At 33.3% G+C, this 14755-nt stretch overlaps 6 protein-coding genes and 1 non-coding gene across 7 annotated transcripts; 4 read left to right on the top strand and 3 right to left on the bottom strand.

The window, feature by feature from the left end:
- The first annotated feature begins 39 nt into the window (after positions 1-39).
- LOC149690850 (methyltransferase-like protein 27) lies at positions 40-1283 on the top strand. Its single transcript, XM_089870765.1, has 5 exons — positions 40-199; positions 272-394; positions 449-584; positions 647-739; positions 808-1283. Exons 1-5 carry the CDS (start codon positions 98-100, stop codon positions 1008-1010), a joined length of 657 nt encoding a protein of 218 aa, XP_089726891.1. The 5' UTR covers positions 40-97; the 3' UTR covers positions 1011-1283.
- An 89-nt stretch (positions 1284-1372) lies between these two features.
- On the top strand, positions 1373-4959 carry LOC149690849 (uncharacterized). The gene is made up of 11 exons (XM_089870660.1): positions 1373-1515; positions 1590-1777; positions 1899-2326; positions 2404-2613; positions 2684-3087; positions 3829-3943; positions 4024-4049; positions 4134-4244; positions 4305-4377; positions 4451-4600; positions 4691-4959. The coding sequence occupies exons 2-11, from the start codon at positions 1594-1596 to the stop codon at positions 4733-4735; spliced, it is 1746 nt and encodes a 581-aa protein (XP_089726786.1). The 5' UTR covers positions 1373-1515; positions 1590-1593; the 3' UTR covers positions 4736-4959.
- A 108-nt stretch (positions 4960-5067) lies between these two features.
- Positions 5068-5149, bottom strand: TRNAS-GCU (transfer RNA serine (anticodon GCU)). The gene has a single exon. It is a non-coding gene; the product is annotated as a tRNA-Ser (tRNA).
- A 107-nt stretch (positions 5150-5256) lies between these two features.
- Prx6a (Peroxiredoxin 6a) lies at positions 5257-6873 on the top strand. The gene is made up of 6 exons (XM_089870763.1): positions 5257-5440; positions 5779-5935; positions 6007-6147; positions 6219-6292; positions 6386-6458; positions 6568-6873. The coding sequence occupies exons 1-6, from the start codon at positions 5355-5357 to the stop codon at positions 6694-6696; spliced, it is 660 nt and encodes a 219-aa protein (XP_089726889.1). The 5' UTR covers positions 5257-5354; the 3' UTR covers positions 6697-6873.
- LOC149690846 (polyisoprenoid diphosphate/phosphate phosphohydrolase PLPP6) lies at positions 6494-8065 on the bottom strand. The gene is made up of 3 exons (XM_089870768.1): positions 7934-8065; positions 7613-7872; positions 6494-7543 (listed from the first exon to the last, which is right to left on the bottom strand). Exons 2-3 carry the CDS (start codon positions 7866-7868, stop codon positions 7152-7154), a joined length of 648 nt encoding a protein of 215 aa, XP_089726894.1. The 5' UTR covers positions 7869-7872; positions 7934-8065; the 3' UTR covers positions 6494-7151.
- A 25-nt stretch (positions 8066-8090) lies between these two features.
- On the top strand, positions 8091-11361 carry eEFSec (eukaryotic translation elongation factor, selenocysteine-specific). Its single transcript, XM_089870665.1, has 6 exons — positions 8091-8497; positions 8598-8854; positions 8918-9103; positions 9187-9270; positions 9794-10484; positions 11004-11361. The coding sequence occupies exons 1-6, from the start codon at positions 8209-8211 to the stop codon at positions 11162-11164; spliced, it is 1668 nt and encodes a 555-aa protein (XP_089726791.1). The 5' UTR covers positions 8091-8208; the 3' UTR covers positions 11165-11361.
- Positions 11362-11553: 192 nt separating this feature from the next.
- LOC149690844 (lewis-type alpha-(1,3)-fucosyltransferase-like) lies at positions 11554-14647 on the bottom strand. Its single transcript, XM_089870697.1, has 6 exons — positions 14470-14647; positions 13748-14031; positions 12884-13150; positions 12651-12827; positions 12142-12586; positions 11554-11973 (listed from the first exon to the last, which is right to left on the bottom strand). The coding sequence occupies exons 2-6, from the start codon at positions 13926-13928 to the stop codon at positions 11691-11693; spliced, it is 1353 nt and encodes a 450-aa protein (XP_089726823.1). The 5' UTR covers positions 13929-14031; positions 14470-14647; the 3' UTR covers positions 11554-11690.
- Between the last annotated feature and the right edge of the window lie 108 nt (positions 14648-14755).

Here is a 14755-nt window from a genome sequence, read left to right as displayed (position 1 = left end):
TATCAATTTTCACGCCCTTTTTAAATCCTTAGATTGGGTTTTATCTGAGTCTGGGTCTTCTAAATTTTAGGATTCTTTTAACATTGTCTCAGGCAAGATGGACGAAGTTTCGGCGGAGTATGTATCCTACGTTATTCAAGACAGACCAGTTGCTGAAACCAGCAAACTTTACAGTGATTGGAGGGGTAATTATGACAAGGTAAGTTACTGTTAAATCTATTAATTATGAAAAGGTCGGCGTATTTTGAGCATGAACGTTTCGATTCCCAAGGCCATGGAGGTGGTTAACTATAACGGACCTTTGGTAACAGCTACCGCGTTTAACGAATTAGGGTTAGATAGAACTGTCAGAATCTTAGATGTTGGCGCCGGAACTGGTAAATTGGGCAAAGAGGTAAAGACTTTAGGGTTATTTTTAAGCCAAGGTTTAAGTTAAATACGTTAAAAGCTGAAAGATCGTGGATATCTTAACTTGGATGCCCTTGACCCATCGGACATGGTTTTAAAGGCCATAGAGGATGGAATTTATCAGAACTATATAAGCGATTACGTGCAATTGGGTCGACCATTAACCATTCCAAAAGGTTAACATAAAACAGTAAAATTCATTAAGTTAATTACGACTAATCATCCTATATCACTTCAGCAACTTATGACGTCGCCATTATGGTTGGAGTTTTTACTCCTGGACACATGCACGTCGAAGATTTATTGGAAATTGCTCAAGTTGTCAAACCAGGTATACTAATTACTTAATTGATTATTTATCTTAAATTAACTGTCATAAATTTAATTATTTTAAATTAGGGGGTTTAATTTGCTGGGTTTCAAGCAAGCCAGGGTATTACGAAAAAGAAGTGCCCAAGTACTCGGCAGAAAATGTTCAAAGTATAATTGATAAATATGTAAAGGATGGTATTTGGGAAGTTTATCGTCCACCGAAAGTAGTTGAAAATTACTACAAGAATGACATAGGTGTATTTTATTCCATGAAGGTGATGAATAAGTAGAAGAGTTTTCAGCCTCTCTGTTGTCATTTAGGCCTACTTTAATTCTTAAACTAATTGTTGTAACTTAATAAAATTGAGTCGTTTGGGGTCGAGGTAGTAACATGACGGCAGTGGACTAAAAAATTTGGTCTAAAAAATTAAGCTTCTTTTACACTGTCGTCTGCAACTGTTAGCCTAAACCGTTGCATTCATTGTATTTGGTAAAAAGAATTTATAAATTGAAAATTTATTTCGTTGATATAATAAAGCTATTCGTAGGCCTTGCTTTCAAAATCCAGTTTCTAATCCTATTTAATGTCTACTTAGCTACACGTGACAGAATTTGTTTGAAAAACCGCGGGAAAAATGTAATCAGATCAGTTCAGCTCTATTTGTCATCCAGAGCACGATTGAACTGGAATTTCCAAGGTGACGCTCTGATTGGTGGGGGGTGGGGATAGAGAATTAATTTGTTTTGTCTTGGACAAAGCGAGCGTTTCCTGTAAAGCGGAATGTCTTAATTACAGTATAATTAAGGCTTAAAGTCTAAATTTTTCATTAAAATTAACGTCTTTACGGTATTATTTATCCACCACAAAGTACAATGCAGCGAAAGGAAGTAGGAGAATCGTCCACGACGGGGAACGCTACCGTAGCTCTTAGGCCAAGGCTTAACGATATGCAAATTGTCGAAAGTAATCAGAGTAATAATGAAGAAATATTAGCGCAGATTCATTTATGGATATTCGAACACGGTCTTCAATATGGCATGAGAAACGTCGTTAAAAGTAAGTGCGAATTTATATCGGGAATTACCTCGTAGTTAGGCCTAATATTCCTGTTCTTGAGCTTGTGATGATGAGAATGAGATTAACAGGGGATTCCCTTCCGTTACAACAACTATTATAGGCGTTTTGTCAAAATACCAGTTCTATGAATGCATAAAAAACATCATCACAAGCTGGCGAACTCAGGGATTAGACGAACCAGCTCCTGTCAATCCAGATGTACTTTTCTTGTACTTGGTTGAGAAACTAAAGAAGTCCATAGTGAAACTAGCCGATGCCAATAAGGACCCCACTGTTGAACCAGTTATTGACATTGATTTTGAGCTTCTGAATGTGGTCGTGGATTTAATAGAAAACATTTATCGTCGGACGCAATTAATGGCTTTTCACACCTTTGCCTGTTTCATCGCGCGCTTGAAACTAACGGAATTAGTTTGCCGTATTGCTAAGAAAGAAAACTCTCAAACCATTCTGAAAAGATTGGACATTCTTTTCCCTAAATGGGATTCAAAGTATGAAGGATATATCACGTCAAAGATTAGAATTCCAGTAAGTTAATTAATTAATAAATTAGTACTTAAATTAAATTAAAGATTTATTAAACATTTAACATAACAATTGAACAGGATAAGACATCTCTAAACAAACTTAGTAGCAGCCATAGCAAAATCAGACGTTATATTCTAGAACTGTTATCATCCGAAGAGAAACGTCAAAACTACCTCCATAAATGTTTTGCGGATGATATCAATGATATCTTGAAATATGCCTCAAAACATTTAGAAGCCTTCCCTAAATTTGCAAAGGGAAAATTGCCACCAACTGCCATTGATCAAGTACGATAAGAACCAATAATGATTAATTAATTAATTAATTAATTAATTAATAATAATTAACTCTAATCAGATCATAAGTGGTGCTTATGTCAATACCGGTATTGACAATGAACCAGCTGTTAGAATATTACTTGACAACTTAAACTCGCAATCAACTGCCAAGGATTTTTTGGTTGTACTTGACATGTTGTCACCCGATTCTCAAGTGTCACTTAAAGGATGTTTTGACGAGTTTTCCGAGTCTGAAGATGATGATTCGGATGATATGATTCCCGCTTATTCTAATGATCAACCTCAACCTATTGTCACTGAACAAGTAACTCCGGTTAAAAGCCCCCAAAGAGTTTTTCATGACCTGTCTGACACCAGTGAAGACTTGTTTTTACCTCAAGGATTAAGGGAGGAGCCAAAGGAATCAACCAGTAATGCCACCATTCTTGGGGTTAAAAATGAAAAATCTCCATCTGGAAATCAGTAAGTTAATTAGTTATTTATCTAAGTTAATTAGTTATTTATCTAAGTTAATTAGTTATTTATCTAAGTTAATTAGTTATTTATCTAAGTTAATTAGTTATTTATCTAAGTTAATTAGTTATTTATCTAAGTTAATTAGTTATTTATCTAAGTTAATTAGTTATTTATCTAAGGTAACAAATTAGTTAAGTTCTTAAATAAATTAATTAAAAAAGCAAATAAATTAATTAAAAAAAGTAAATAAATTAATTAAAAAAAGTAAATTAATTAAAAAAAGTAAATTAATTAAAAAAAGTAAATTAATTAAAAAAAGTAAATTAATTAAAAAAAGTAAATTAATTAAAAAAAGTAAATTAATTAAAAAAAGTAAATTAATTAAAAAAAGTAAATTAATTAAAAAAGTAAATTAATTAAAAAAGTAAATTAATTAAAAAAGTAAATAAATTAATTAAAAAAAGTAAATAAATTAATTAAAAAAGTAAATAAATTAATTAAAAAAGTAAATAAATTAATTAAAAAAGTAAATAAATTAATTAAATAAGTTAAATAAAAAAAGAAAATAAATTAATTAAAAAAATTAAATAAATTAATTAAAAAAAGTAAATAAATTAATTAAAAAAGTAAATAAATTAATTAAAGAAGTAAATTAATTAATTAAAGAAGTAAATTGATTAAAAACGTAAATAAATTAATTAAATTAATTAATTAAAAAAAGTAAATAAATTGAATAATTAATTTTAGACCAAGCACTAGCAAAGATGGTGTGGCAAGTGATGAAGAATTGCCAGTTAAAAGGAGACTTTACACTAATTTGTTTAAATCAAATTTAATTGAAAATCCCACAAATAATCCTGAAGTAACTTTTATATTTTATTTAATTTTAATTTAATTTACCTAATTAATAATTATTTTAAATTATTTTTGATTTTATTTTAGGCTTCCATTGATTCAAACAATCAAATGTAACTAACTAACTATATAACATTTAACTTAAATTAAGATAGATAATTACTAATCATAATAAAAAATTTTATAAATTAAAATAGTCATCGGAAACCAGACTTGAAGAAATTTAAAAGAAGACCAACTGAAGTTGATAGACTTAATGATGATACAAATAATAAGCCAGCGCCTCATAGTGTTAAACTCAGAAGAAGGTAATTAAGATAATTAAATACGGTTTTAATTCTATTTAATTAATTAATTAATTTTCTTAGAGATAACAATGAGAACAAACAAGTTAAAGCTAAGAAGAAAATAGTACGGAAGGGTCTACATCACATGACTCTGGTAAAAAGGGCTTTCATTGAATCTTAATTAATGAATTAATTAAGAATAATTAATATGTAAATTTTTAATTTAGAAAAAATTACAACGACTTCGAATGGAAAATTCAAACCCCCAAAATATTACTTTTATAAAACCTGAGATTGTAAGAATTAGAGATGCTTTAATCTCTCCTTACAAAAATAATTTGAAGAAATCTCTAAGAATTAAACTGACATTAAGAGGGGTAAGTCATTAAATTAAATTTTTTAATTTATTATTATTAATGATATTTATTTAATTAATTAATTTAATTTGGTTTTTACTTTTATTCAAGACTATGTTGGATTCACATGGTTATGAAACCAGTTTTTACGGTTAAAAGCCTAAGGGTTTTATAATTTTTATTTCTTTTGTTGTTCCACTTTTCTTCCAAATTGTGAATTATTAATTAAAATTAAAGGTTTTTTTTCCCTTACATTTTAAAACAGATTTTAAATCCTTTTTTTAATTCAATTGTGTTTCTTAAATAACTTGTATTTAATTCATGTCTACCATTATAAACTTTACATACATAAATAAAATAAATAAACAAACATTAAATTTAATTTTAATGGGATTTGTTTTAGTATAGTATTAGAAATATTTAATTTTAATTAAGTTTTAAATTTTAATATATTTTAGAAAAAACAATTTGGTGAAAAAAATGATTTCCGACGGAGATGGGATTCGAACCCACGCGGGCAATGCCCAATGGATTAGCAGTCCATCGCCTTAACCACTCGGCCACCCCGTCATGCCAACATTGAACCAATTTGACTGTTATATACCATTTCTATTATCACGTGACACGCATCAACGAATAGGAATCTATTACAGCCGGCATCCTGTCTCTCTCTCCCTCAGTGTATTAAAGCAGACGCTTAAGTGAGTCGTTGACGTTCGGTTCGGGTTTCCGCGTTATAATTTGTGCATTTAATTGTGATTAATTTAACTTAAATATGGTTAATTTAGGCGATGTTTTCCCCAATTTTCCGTTGGAAACAACCCACGGAAATTTCAATCTTCATACATGGCTGGATAACTCGTAAGTTTCAATTATGTAACGTTATTTCCTTAAGCCTTGGCTTCTTTTCTCAATGGAAATTTTTAATTCGATAATTTATATTTTTTTAAATTATTATTTCTAATTAAATTTAACTTAAATAACGAGAAACGTAATTAAAAAAGCGTTTAATGGGTCATAATTGCAATGCCGTGTTCTTCTAATTCTTATCTATGAACCAGGAAAATGAGTAATAATTGTTACAGTTATGAAACCACTTAATTCTTGAAAGACAGATGGCTTAAATTATGGGTTGGGTTTAGATTACGTTTGAGTATATTAGATTACGTTTCATAATGAAAGCTCTTAATTACTTTTAGATGGGCTATCTTATTTTCGCACCCCGCTGATTACACCCCAGTTTGTACCACTGAACTTGGTAGAGTAGCCCAACTTGTACCAGAGTTTCAAAAAAGAGGGGTTAAACTTATTGCCATATCCTGTGACACTGTTGAGTCCCATAAAGGATGGATTTCGGTAAATTTTAAAACACTTAATAAGTAGTTAATACGGGGTTTAAAATATTCTTAATAAATTAATAACAATAGGATATTCAAGCCTATTCAAAAGTTCACGGGGAATTTCCGTATCCAATCATATCAGACCCTAATAGAGACTTAGCTATTCAATTGGGAATGGTAGATGCTGAGGAAAAGGATAGTGCTGGAATGCCTCTAACTTGCAGAGCTGTAAATATTTAATTATTAGGCCTAATTAATTATCAGTTTAAATATTAATTTTAAATAATTTAAATGAATAGGTTTTTGTCATTGGTCCTGACAAGACTTTAAAATTATCTATTTTATATCCTGCTACAACTGGTCGCAATTTTGAGTAGGTTTAATTAGTTAATTAATTAGTTAATTAATTTCCCCTAATTAAAATTTAATTTTAATTTTAATTCTAATTAAAAATAATTATCATTAGTGAAATTTTAAGAGTTGTTGATGCCTTACAATTGACAGCAGCCAAAAAAGTAGCCACACCTGTTGATTGGAAGGTAAATTAATTAAATTAAATTAAAAACTAATTAAGTCTTTCTAGGAATAAATGTTTTTTATTGACATATTAATTTTATTTTTAATTAATACAATTTTAACAAACATCAGCCTGGTCAAGCTTGTATGGTAATTCCTTCGGTAAAAGAAGAAGAATTGGCAACATTATTTCCACGCGGTGTTACAGTTACCCCTTTACCTTCTGGTAAAAATTATTTGAGAATGACACCTCAGCCTTAAAAAAACATTTTCTACCAAACCATGATTGAATTAATTAATTAATTAATTAAATCCATCTATTCTATTAATTAATTAATTATAGGTTAGTTAATAATTAATAATTAAAAAAAAATTAGTACTTAAATAGTGTTGGTTATATTATATTTTATTATAATTAAAAAATAATGGGACTAGAAATTGAACTTGTGTATTTATTAATTTTATTTGTTTTTTAATTATGCTTAGTTTTTAATTGATAAATATTATCTATTGTTTCAGAGTATTTTAATTAATTAATTTGGATTAAACTTTAGCACCTTCAGTTAATTTTTAATTGTTTTAATAACTGTTTGTTTTTATTTTTATTAGGGAACAAAATTTAATACTTTAATTAATTTAATTTTGATTTTAAAATATTTAAATATCAAAAAAAAATAATTAGAAGATCAAAAATCTTTCAAAATAATTAAGTCCTATTACAAATCATCATCAGTACTTGTAAACAGGTTAAGTATTCCCATTGCAAATGAAGTATCCAACCAAATAAGAGAAACAAAGTAGTAAGTAACGATTCCCTGGACAACTCCCCCTAAGACATCTCCGACAAAATGCCGAGCCAATAAAACTCTCGAGATACAAACACAAATGCACCAGAGCTTAGAAACCCATAAAAATAATACTGGTACTGGCATTGGCATATGGTGGCTGAGGATGTACCACAACAGGACAGATCTAGTCACGTGTCCAGATGGGAAGGATAACTTGTCAACATACATGGTAGCAAACATATCCATTTTGTTGATTCCAGGACGACATCTTCTAGCCAAGGATTTTGTGACAGCCACGGCAATTATGTCGATAATTAAGGCTGAAATTTAATAAAGAAATTATTATTAATTGCTAAGGAAACTTAAGGGTTAATCTGAGTTTAATTTACCAATTAATAGGTTGAGAAAAAAGGACCTAGCTTCATCAGATGATGCTAGCCATATTAAAACAACGCAGCCTCCGAGCCATGGTATTCCGTGGCATGAAATTTCAAGGAGTTTAAGGTAAGGGCGTAAAAATCCACACGGAGATGAGTTAGTCGCTGATAAGAATAGACTTTCAGATAATCCCTCGTCAAATTCCTTCAATTTTTGTTGCAGTGGATGCAGTTTTTTGGGTGTTTCAGCTACTTTAGTCTCCCCCATTTTCCTAAAATTTACTTATATTAAGTCTAGAAAGGTCTAAGTTATAGTAATTAATAGTTACTTACTCAAATTAACGGATAAAGCTGCCTAATCTTTTAATTAATTTCGTTTTAATGAAGTTTAACTTCCATCTACATCACGGGTTTCTATTTTTCTAATCCGCAGATTTTTCAACCAATAAGCGACGCGTTTCTGGCTGGCGGAAATTAAGGTCGATAGGTCATCATTATCGTCTGCTTATACTAAAAGTAGGCTTAACGAAGTTGGGGTTTTTTGAATCCGGTTTATCCACGTTTTCCGTAGTACTTTTTGCGAATATTGTATAAATTTAGTAATAATCATGTCTAATAATAATAATACGTTAAATTTTAACGTCGGAGTGTTAGGCCACGTTGATAGTGGTAAAACATCTTTAGCTAAAGCTCTTAGTACCACCGCGAGTACGGCTTGCTTTGATAAAAACCCTCAAAGTAAGGAACGTGGGATCACAATTGATTTGGGGTTTTCTTCGTTTTGTCTCGATTTTCCCGAAGAATTAAACGCAAAGTCTGAAATTAAATACGATACTTTGCAATTTACGTTAGTGGATTGTCCCGGACACGCGTCTCTAATTAGAACAATTATTGGAGGTAAGTAATTTGAAGTTAGAGGAAATAGAAATCTTTGTTGCTCGGTAAATTACTTTTTAATACAATTACGCGTATCTTCCGTTTTCTCTATCATTTAAAGGCGCTCAAATTATCGATCTTATGATGTTAGTAATTGATATTACAAAGGGCATGCAAACTCAAACTGCGGAATGTTTAGTTATTGGGGAAATCACTTGTGATAAAATGCTAGTTGTATTGAACAAAACTGACTTAGTTCCTGAAGCTAAACGTCTAGTAACCATTGAAAAAATGTCAAAGAAAATTGCTAAAACGCTGGAAAAAACTAAATTTGCCAATTCATCCATAATTGCAGTTGCAGCTAAACCAGGGGGAATGGTATAGAGTCGCAATTATCATTGTGTTTGGGGTTTTCTTAAGACTTGGTTAACTCATAATTAGGAGGAAGGTAGTTTAGAACCTCAAGGTGTTATGGACCTAATAAAGGCCCTGTGCAAACACACCTACATTCCTAATCGTAGTACAGAGGGGCCATTTATATTTTCGGCTGATCATTGCTTTTCTATAAGAGGACAAGGGACTGTTATGACAGGAACAGTCATTCAAGGAAGCATTGCTGTAAATAGTGTAAGCTTATTCACGTAATTTTTTTTTAATTATAATTGGTCATATTTGAGTTGGTATTGGCATATTTAATCATGTTCTTTTAGACAATTGAAATTCCTTCTTTAAAAGTCACCAAAAAAATCAAAAGTATGCAAATGTTTCGGAAACCAGTTGAAAGTGCAAAACAGGTCAGTTTTTTTGTTTTATTATTGTTAGGCAATAAGGGTCGGTATCTATTAGATGGCGCGTTATTAGTTGGTCATGTTGATTACGTCATACATATGACTCGTGAAACCACGTGACGTTTGAAAAAATTGGGATTTGGGAAAGAAACGCGTCGCCATTTTATCTCCCACGCTGCCTTAAGTTCAGACTGAAGCCATTTCGCTCCCTAAAGCCGCCATTTTGGTGCCCTCGAAACGTGGCTGGTACTAGTTAGGCTTAGCTTTAAATCGGTTAAATTGAAAGGTAATATTAAATTAGGAAGAAATTTAAGTTATTATTTAATTAAATATATGATAAACGCTAGAAACATTATGGCATTTTTAACGCGAAACCCATTTTAACCATGAATTCGGAAATTTATCAAGCCAAGGCTTAGAAACTTTTGAGTTGTATCTCCGAATCGCTCGTGTTATTAATTGAATACCAATTATAATTAGCTTAATTATTATTATTTAATAATATGCGGTGTTTTAAATGCGTAAACAGGGCGATCGCGTTGGAATTTGCGTTACGCAATTCGACCCTAAACTTTTGGAACGCGGCATCATTTCAAGCCCGGGTTATATCGTGCCGGCTTACGCCATAATCGCGAAAGTTGACAAAATTAACTATTACAAAGGAACGTGTTTAACGAAATCGAAATTTCACATCAGTACCTTCCACGATACAATTTTATCGCGATGTTCCTTTTTCTCGACGGACCATTCGACCAACGACGAAAAAACGGCAACGTGTTCGAACGAGTTCAACTTTAACCTCGAGTACAAATATCGGGAAGAACTCGAACTTTCTTCTAACGAATCATTTTACGCTTTACTCGAGTTTGAACACCCAGTTTCGACCAATAAGAACGCCATTTTGATTGGATCTCGGTTGGACACGGATATTCACGCCAATTTGTGTCGGTTAGCGTTTTACGGAAGAGTTACGGAGATTCTAACGGATAAGGATTACGTACTGAACGTTTTACCGAAATTAAAAGTGTACAAAACGAAATGTCGCGAAGGAATCGTGGAAAGAATCGTCAATCAACAGGAAGTCATCGCGAAAAATATCTTCAAAAAGGAAACGAACATTCAGAACTTCGTTGGATTGAAAGTTCAGTTGTCCACTGGAGAATCTGGCGTCATTGAAGGAGGATTCGGACAAAGTGGCAAAATCAAAATAAGGATTCCTGGTAAGCCTCTGTTTTCCATTTTTGCTCCTTTTTTTGGGTTGATTCTGTACTTTTGCGGTGCTTGCATTTATTTTGCACTCTTGTTAATTTGCCACTTTGAATGGATTGAATTAGGCTCAAATTTGACCTTCAACCTGATGGTTTAACCTTAGCTTTGGTGTTTTGAAAGACAAGTTAGTTAGATTTGAATTTGCACAAATTGCACCTAAGCCTGATCTTTACTTTGAACCCTTGACCTTTGGGTTGTCTTTGCTTTGATGCTTTGAATCCGCGTGACCTTTGGGTTGTCTTTGCCTTGATGCTTTGAATCCGCGTGACCTTTGGGTTGTCTTTGCCTTGATGCTTTGAACCCGCGTGACCTTTGGGTTGTCTTTGCCTTGAACACGTGACCTTTGGATTGCACTTAATTTGAACCCATGACCTTCGTCATTTTCGTGCGCATGCCATTTAACGGAGCCTTGGCTTGCCTTGAAGTAATTACCGCGTAATTAAACCCGGATTTCTGTAATCCAATTACAGCTAGTCTATCGGAGACGACAATCTCTAATCTTTCAAGTCGTAAAAAAGGCAAATTACCCAAAGACGAAACTTCGTCAACGAATGATGGTGACGTCATCAAAATCACGCTCAATTTTAAACGATACGTCTATGATCCCAAAAAAGCCATGATTCAACACTGATAATTGCAACCTTGATAGGACTTAATTTCTATTGGAAACTGACTTTTCTATATCGAAATTAATTCCATTCTAAGATTGCAACAATGATATATGCCTAAGAAAAATCGCCCAAAATAATTATATACGATTTTGCGTAATAAAATTATAACTGTAATTAAGTGCAATTAATAACAAATAAATTTATAATTGAAGCGTTATTATTTGAAGTATTTACTTTTCCATGAAGTAATAGCCCCCAAATTTCATAATTTATTATGAAAGTATTTTTGCTGGGACCGAATTAGGCCTACCGGGAAATTTAGTTTCAAAAATAGGTGAAAAATAATAGACCAAAAAAGTGACGTTTTTACATCAAAATACGAAAATATTTATTCAAAATGGGTTTTAAGGAGTAAAAGCGGTTTGTTTGTTTCTCAAAAAGGAAAAATAGATATCAAACATTTATAATATATATATATTTATAAATATCACGGATTGTTCAATTTTCTTTTATAGCGGGATAGAATATTTTTAAAACATTCAACAGTTAACCTTGTATAAATTTATAGAAAGGGCCACCCAGGGTATTGGTCAGTCTCTTCTGGGCCTTTTTAAAAAATAATTCCCATCCTGCTGGCCACGACCAGCAATTGCCTTCCTTGAACCACCACGTGTAGAGATTCCTTCGTTTTCTCGGTTTCAAAGTGGCGTTAACGGGGTTCGAATCTATTGAATGCAATGCCGAACATATTTCGCATATCCATGATTTGGATTTTGGGTTGGGTAAATCGGCAAAGTCAACGACGTAGTCCTTGGTCCATTCGAAAAACCTTTTGGTGGGGTAGAGATTTTTAATTGTACTTAATTACTCGGCCCCTGATTGTCGTAATGCCAAGTGTTTAGTATCGTTGGGTTGGGGAGAAATGGGGCTATGACGTGCTCAAAGGTCATCCCCGCGTCTCTTATTGAACCAGAGTTCTGACGTCCCAAGTACTTACTTTTTGTACAAGGTAAAGTTGTGTCCAACTAGTTTCAAGTACGTTGCCAAATCCTCGGGGCTCTCAAAATCCAGCGCGTTAATGTAGGACCCCTTAGGGGCTATTTTGCCGTAATCAGCCCCGCCCATTACGACGGGTATCATCCCGGTTTTCAAGGGCAAGAAGAACTTCTCCGTAACGTAATCTTGGCACAAAGAATTCTCGAATGACAAGTAGAACTTGTATCGTTTGGCCAATTTGTTGTAACAATCCAATCTACGATCGCGTCCCCTGGGACATAGTCTGTTTATGTTTGATTTGGGACACGTCCCGGCTTGGTAGATGGTAATGTTCGGCCTCATTCTTTCCACGAATTTTTCACGTTGACTCGACGTGTGGCAATGACTTACGGCCCAAGCTACCAATTTTTTCCCATCGAAATCCTTCTGGGATATGTCTTTTTGAACTGTTTTAAAAATAAATAAGACTTAGTTGAATTAAATTGAAGATATGGTTGGGGTTAATCTTACATTCTTCTACTTGTTCGTTTGGCAACCTCGGTCTAATTCTACCATAAGGCGCGTTGAAGTCGGAGTCGAGTCGGTAGGACACTGTCCAATCTATATTAGCGTTTAGAACAGTGGCCACGAGTTTCTTAACGATTGTTGGAGATTCGTAGTTAATTAGGACCCATTTATGGTGAGATTCTGTTATGGGAACACTACTTAGCAACTTACGAGATAATTAGTTTACCTTTGCTTACCTTTATTTTTGGGTAGTTTACTAACTTTGACGTCACTCCAATGAAACAGTATGGCATTTGCGTCATAGAAGTCATCGGGGTCCGTGCTAATTTGGCATAATTGTTCCTCGAGTAGGGGACATACTCTGGAAACCGCGTTTGATTTTAACCATGTCCAATCGTTAAAGAATGGGGTCCACATTAATATTAGCTTTTGCGTCACTTGGCCTCCAGGTACGAGTTGTTGAAGGTTAGTGTAGTCTGATTTTGGGTGTTCCATGTACACGGCTAGGGCGGGTTTGAAGAATTGGGGGAGGAGGGAAGTTGAAACCGTGTATCTTAATCAATATTTAATAACAAATAGCAGTTGTCTACCTTTAACCGAATTAAACCAAGTGGGATGACTTCATTTAATGCCATTACTCGATATTTGGATAGTAAAGGGGTTTACTTAGTTTATAGATCAGATGGTTCAATTTATCACAAAGAGCAGGGTTTATACACATACCCCAGGGGTTTAAGTTAACCTTAACCATTTCATCTAGTATTTCTAACTAAGGTATTCACGTCATACTGTATCGATTTGTATCCCCCCTCCATCACCCCCCCCCCGGGTTTACCCGCAAGTATTATTAAAGGTATGAACTGGCGTTGCTCGCTACTAATCTCATTAACAACGTTGTCACGTTGATTTGACGGATAAACAGATACTAAACTTTCAATTTGACCTATGACCTTTATATTAAAAACGGGGCACTTGCGCGTGTACTGAAAGGTTTAGAATTAAATAATTATGTCGCGTGTTAAAAGGTAATTTGGCGTTTTTAAATTGCAGTGTAGTTTTACACGGAAGTTAACGGCAATTAGTTTATAAGTACTACTGACCTCTTTTGTAGTCGCTGTTAAAAGTCTGAAACTTTAGAATGTGAATGACGAAGAGAACTCCCACTGTTGTGGTAATTACGACGAACAAATACTTCAGTTTAAATCCCGAAGTTCCATTTTGCAAGTTGTGTTTAAGGGTTTTTATGGCTTGTAGTTTCTTATTGTTTCCTTGCACAGCCATATGACCTTTAGAGTGACTTCGACTGTAATGATTTTGAGCCTTTGACCTTTACCCCTAATGAACCGCGAATGTTATTGTCTTTCGACTCTTCGTGCTTTTCATTCTAAAATAGAAACGGACCTTCTTTGTTATTTTTCGCTAAATTGGATGTTGCAGTTTTTCCGTATACGGGAAACGCGATAGGAAGTAGTTTTTAAAAACACCGGAAGTAATTCTTTGTTCGTATATTTACCATCATTTTAGATGTATCTATTTGTGTCTTACAAAGAAATGACACATTGTGATGTAGAGTTTAGTATACTTTTAATTCGTACAAAGCCAGGAAGCTGCTACTACTCTAAACATATTAAATATTTATACTGTTTGAGTGCCTTAGTCTCCACCAAAAACACAGAAATCCCTCAAAAGCTCTTTCTAAAGGTATATTATGCACGAGCGGCTTGTAAATAACCTTTGAACTTTATATACCGCTTGCTAAATCAATTCAAAGATTTACTTCAGGTATGCTAACACTTAATGAAAATACACAGGTATTACGTACCCTGAGGGATTCCAATGATATCCATATTGGTTCTCCTTGATCCAATTTTGTTCTCCTAAAACCGCGTCAAACTCTACAGGTGTTAAAAGCGAGATGTTTTTCTTCAATCGACCTCTGACCGCTATGCTGTTTTTAAAAAGACTGCCGTTCAGAGCGAGGCCAAAATTTCAACTGCGGCAGCTCTAAACCAGGAAGAAACGTTGTTCCCTTAGCTTGAGCTGCACTAGTTGAGCTTTCCTTAGGAAAATCGTTGCCATAGTGACTAAAACTAGGCTGGGATTGGAAA

Source organism: Phalangium opilio, unplaced genomic scaffold (genome assembly GCF_054372755.1).
Source record: "Phalangium opilio isolate 3A_F unplaced genomic scaffold, DU_Popi_V2 ptg000031l_1, whole genome shotgun sequence".
Lineage (NCBI taxonomy): Eukaryota > Metazoa > Arthropoda > Arachnida > Opiliones > Phalangiidae > Phalangium > Phalangium opilio.
Note: the sequence above shows the minus strand (reverse complement) of the source record. Positions and strands in the feature narration are given on the sequence as shown.

What these genes read in the sequence shown, in the direction of transcription:
- LOC149690850 (XM_089870765.1), top strand. Translation starts at nt 98, where the DNA reads ATGGACGAAGTTTCGGCGGAGTATGTATCCTACGTTATTCAAGACAGA. An exon ending in CTGGTAAATTGGGCAAAGAG is followed by an intron (nt 395 to 448) that starts GTAAAGACTTTA and finishes ATACGTTAAAAG; the next exon opens with CTGAAAGATCGTGGATATCT. An exon ending in TGCTCAAGTTGTCAAACCAG is followed by an intron (nt 740 to 807) that starts GTATACTAATTA and finishes ATTTTAAATTAG; the next exon opens with GGGGTTTAATTTGCTGGGTT.
- LOC149690849 (XM_089870660.1), top strand. Translation starts at nt 1,594, where the DNA reads ATGCAGCGAAAGGAAGTAGGAGAATCGTCCACGACGGGGAACGCTACC. An exon ending in CACCAACTGCCATTGATCAA is followed by an intron (nt 2,614 to 2,683) that starts GTACGATAAGAA and finishes AACTCTAATCAG; the next exon opens with ATCATAAGTGGTGCTTATGT. An exon ending in AAATCTCCATCTGGAAATCA is followed by an intron (nt 3,088 to 3,828) that starts GTAAGTTAATTA and finishes AATTAATTTTAG; the next exon opens with ACCAAGCACTAGCAAAGATG.
- Prx6a (XM_089870763.1), top strand. Translation starts at nt 5,355, where the DNA reads ATGGTTAATTTAGGCGATGTTTTCCCCAATTTTCCGTTGGAAACAACC. An exon ending in CCCATAAAGGATGGATTTCG is followed by an intron (nt 5,936 to 6,006) that starts GTAAATTTTAAA and finishes TAATAACAATAG; the next exon opens with GATATTCAAGCCTATTCAAA. An exon ending in ACAACTGGTCGCAATTTTGA is followed by an intron (nt 6,293 to 6,385) that starts GTAGGTTTAATT and finishes AATTATCATTAG; the next exon opens with TGAAATTTTAAGAGTTGTTG.
- LOC149690846 (XM_089870768.1), bottom strand. Translation starts at nt 7,868, where the DNA reads ATGGGGGAGACTAAAGTAGCTGAAACACCCAAAAAACTGCATCCACTG. An exon ending in TTTTCTCAACCTATTAATTG is followed by an intron (nt 7,544 to 7,612) that starts GTAAATTAAACT and finishes ATTAAATTTCAG; the next exon opens with CCTTAATTATCGACATAATT.
- eEFSec (XM_089870665.1), top strand. Translation starts at nt 8,209, where the DNA reads ATGTCTAATAATAATAATACGTTAAATTTTAACGTCGGAGTGTTAGGC. An exon ending in AATTAGAACAATTATTGGAG is followed by an intron (nt 8,498 to 8,597) that starts GTAAGTAATTTG and finishes TATCATTTAAAG; the next exon opens with GCGCTCAAATTATCGATCTT. An exon ending in AATCAAAATAAGGATTCCTG is followed by an intron (nt 10,485 to 11,003) that starts GTAAGCCTCTGT and finishes ATCCAATTACAG; the next exon opens with CTAGTCTATCGGAGACGACA.
- LOC149690844 (XM_089870697.1), bottom strand. Translation starts at nt 13,928, where the DNA reads ATGGCTGTGCAAGGAAACAATAAGAAACTACAAGCCATAAAAACCCTT. An exon ending in TAACAGCGACTACAAAAGAG is followed by an intron (nt 13,151 to 13,747) that starts GTCAGTAGTACT and finishes AACCCGCCCTAG; the next exon opens with CCGTGTACATGGAACACCCA. An exon ending in TAAACTACCCAAAAATAAAG is followed by an intron (nt 12,828 to 12,883) that starts GTAAGCAAAGGT and finishes TTCCCATAACAG; the next exon opens with AATCTCACCATAAATGGGTC.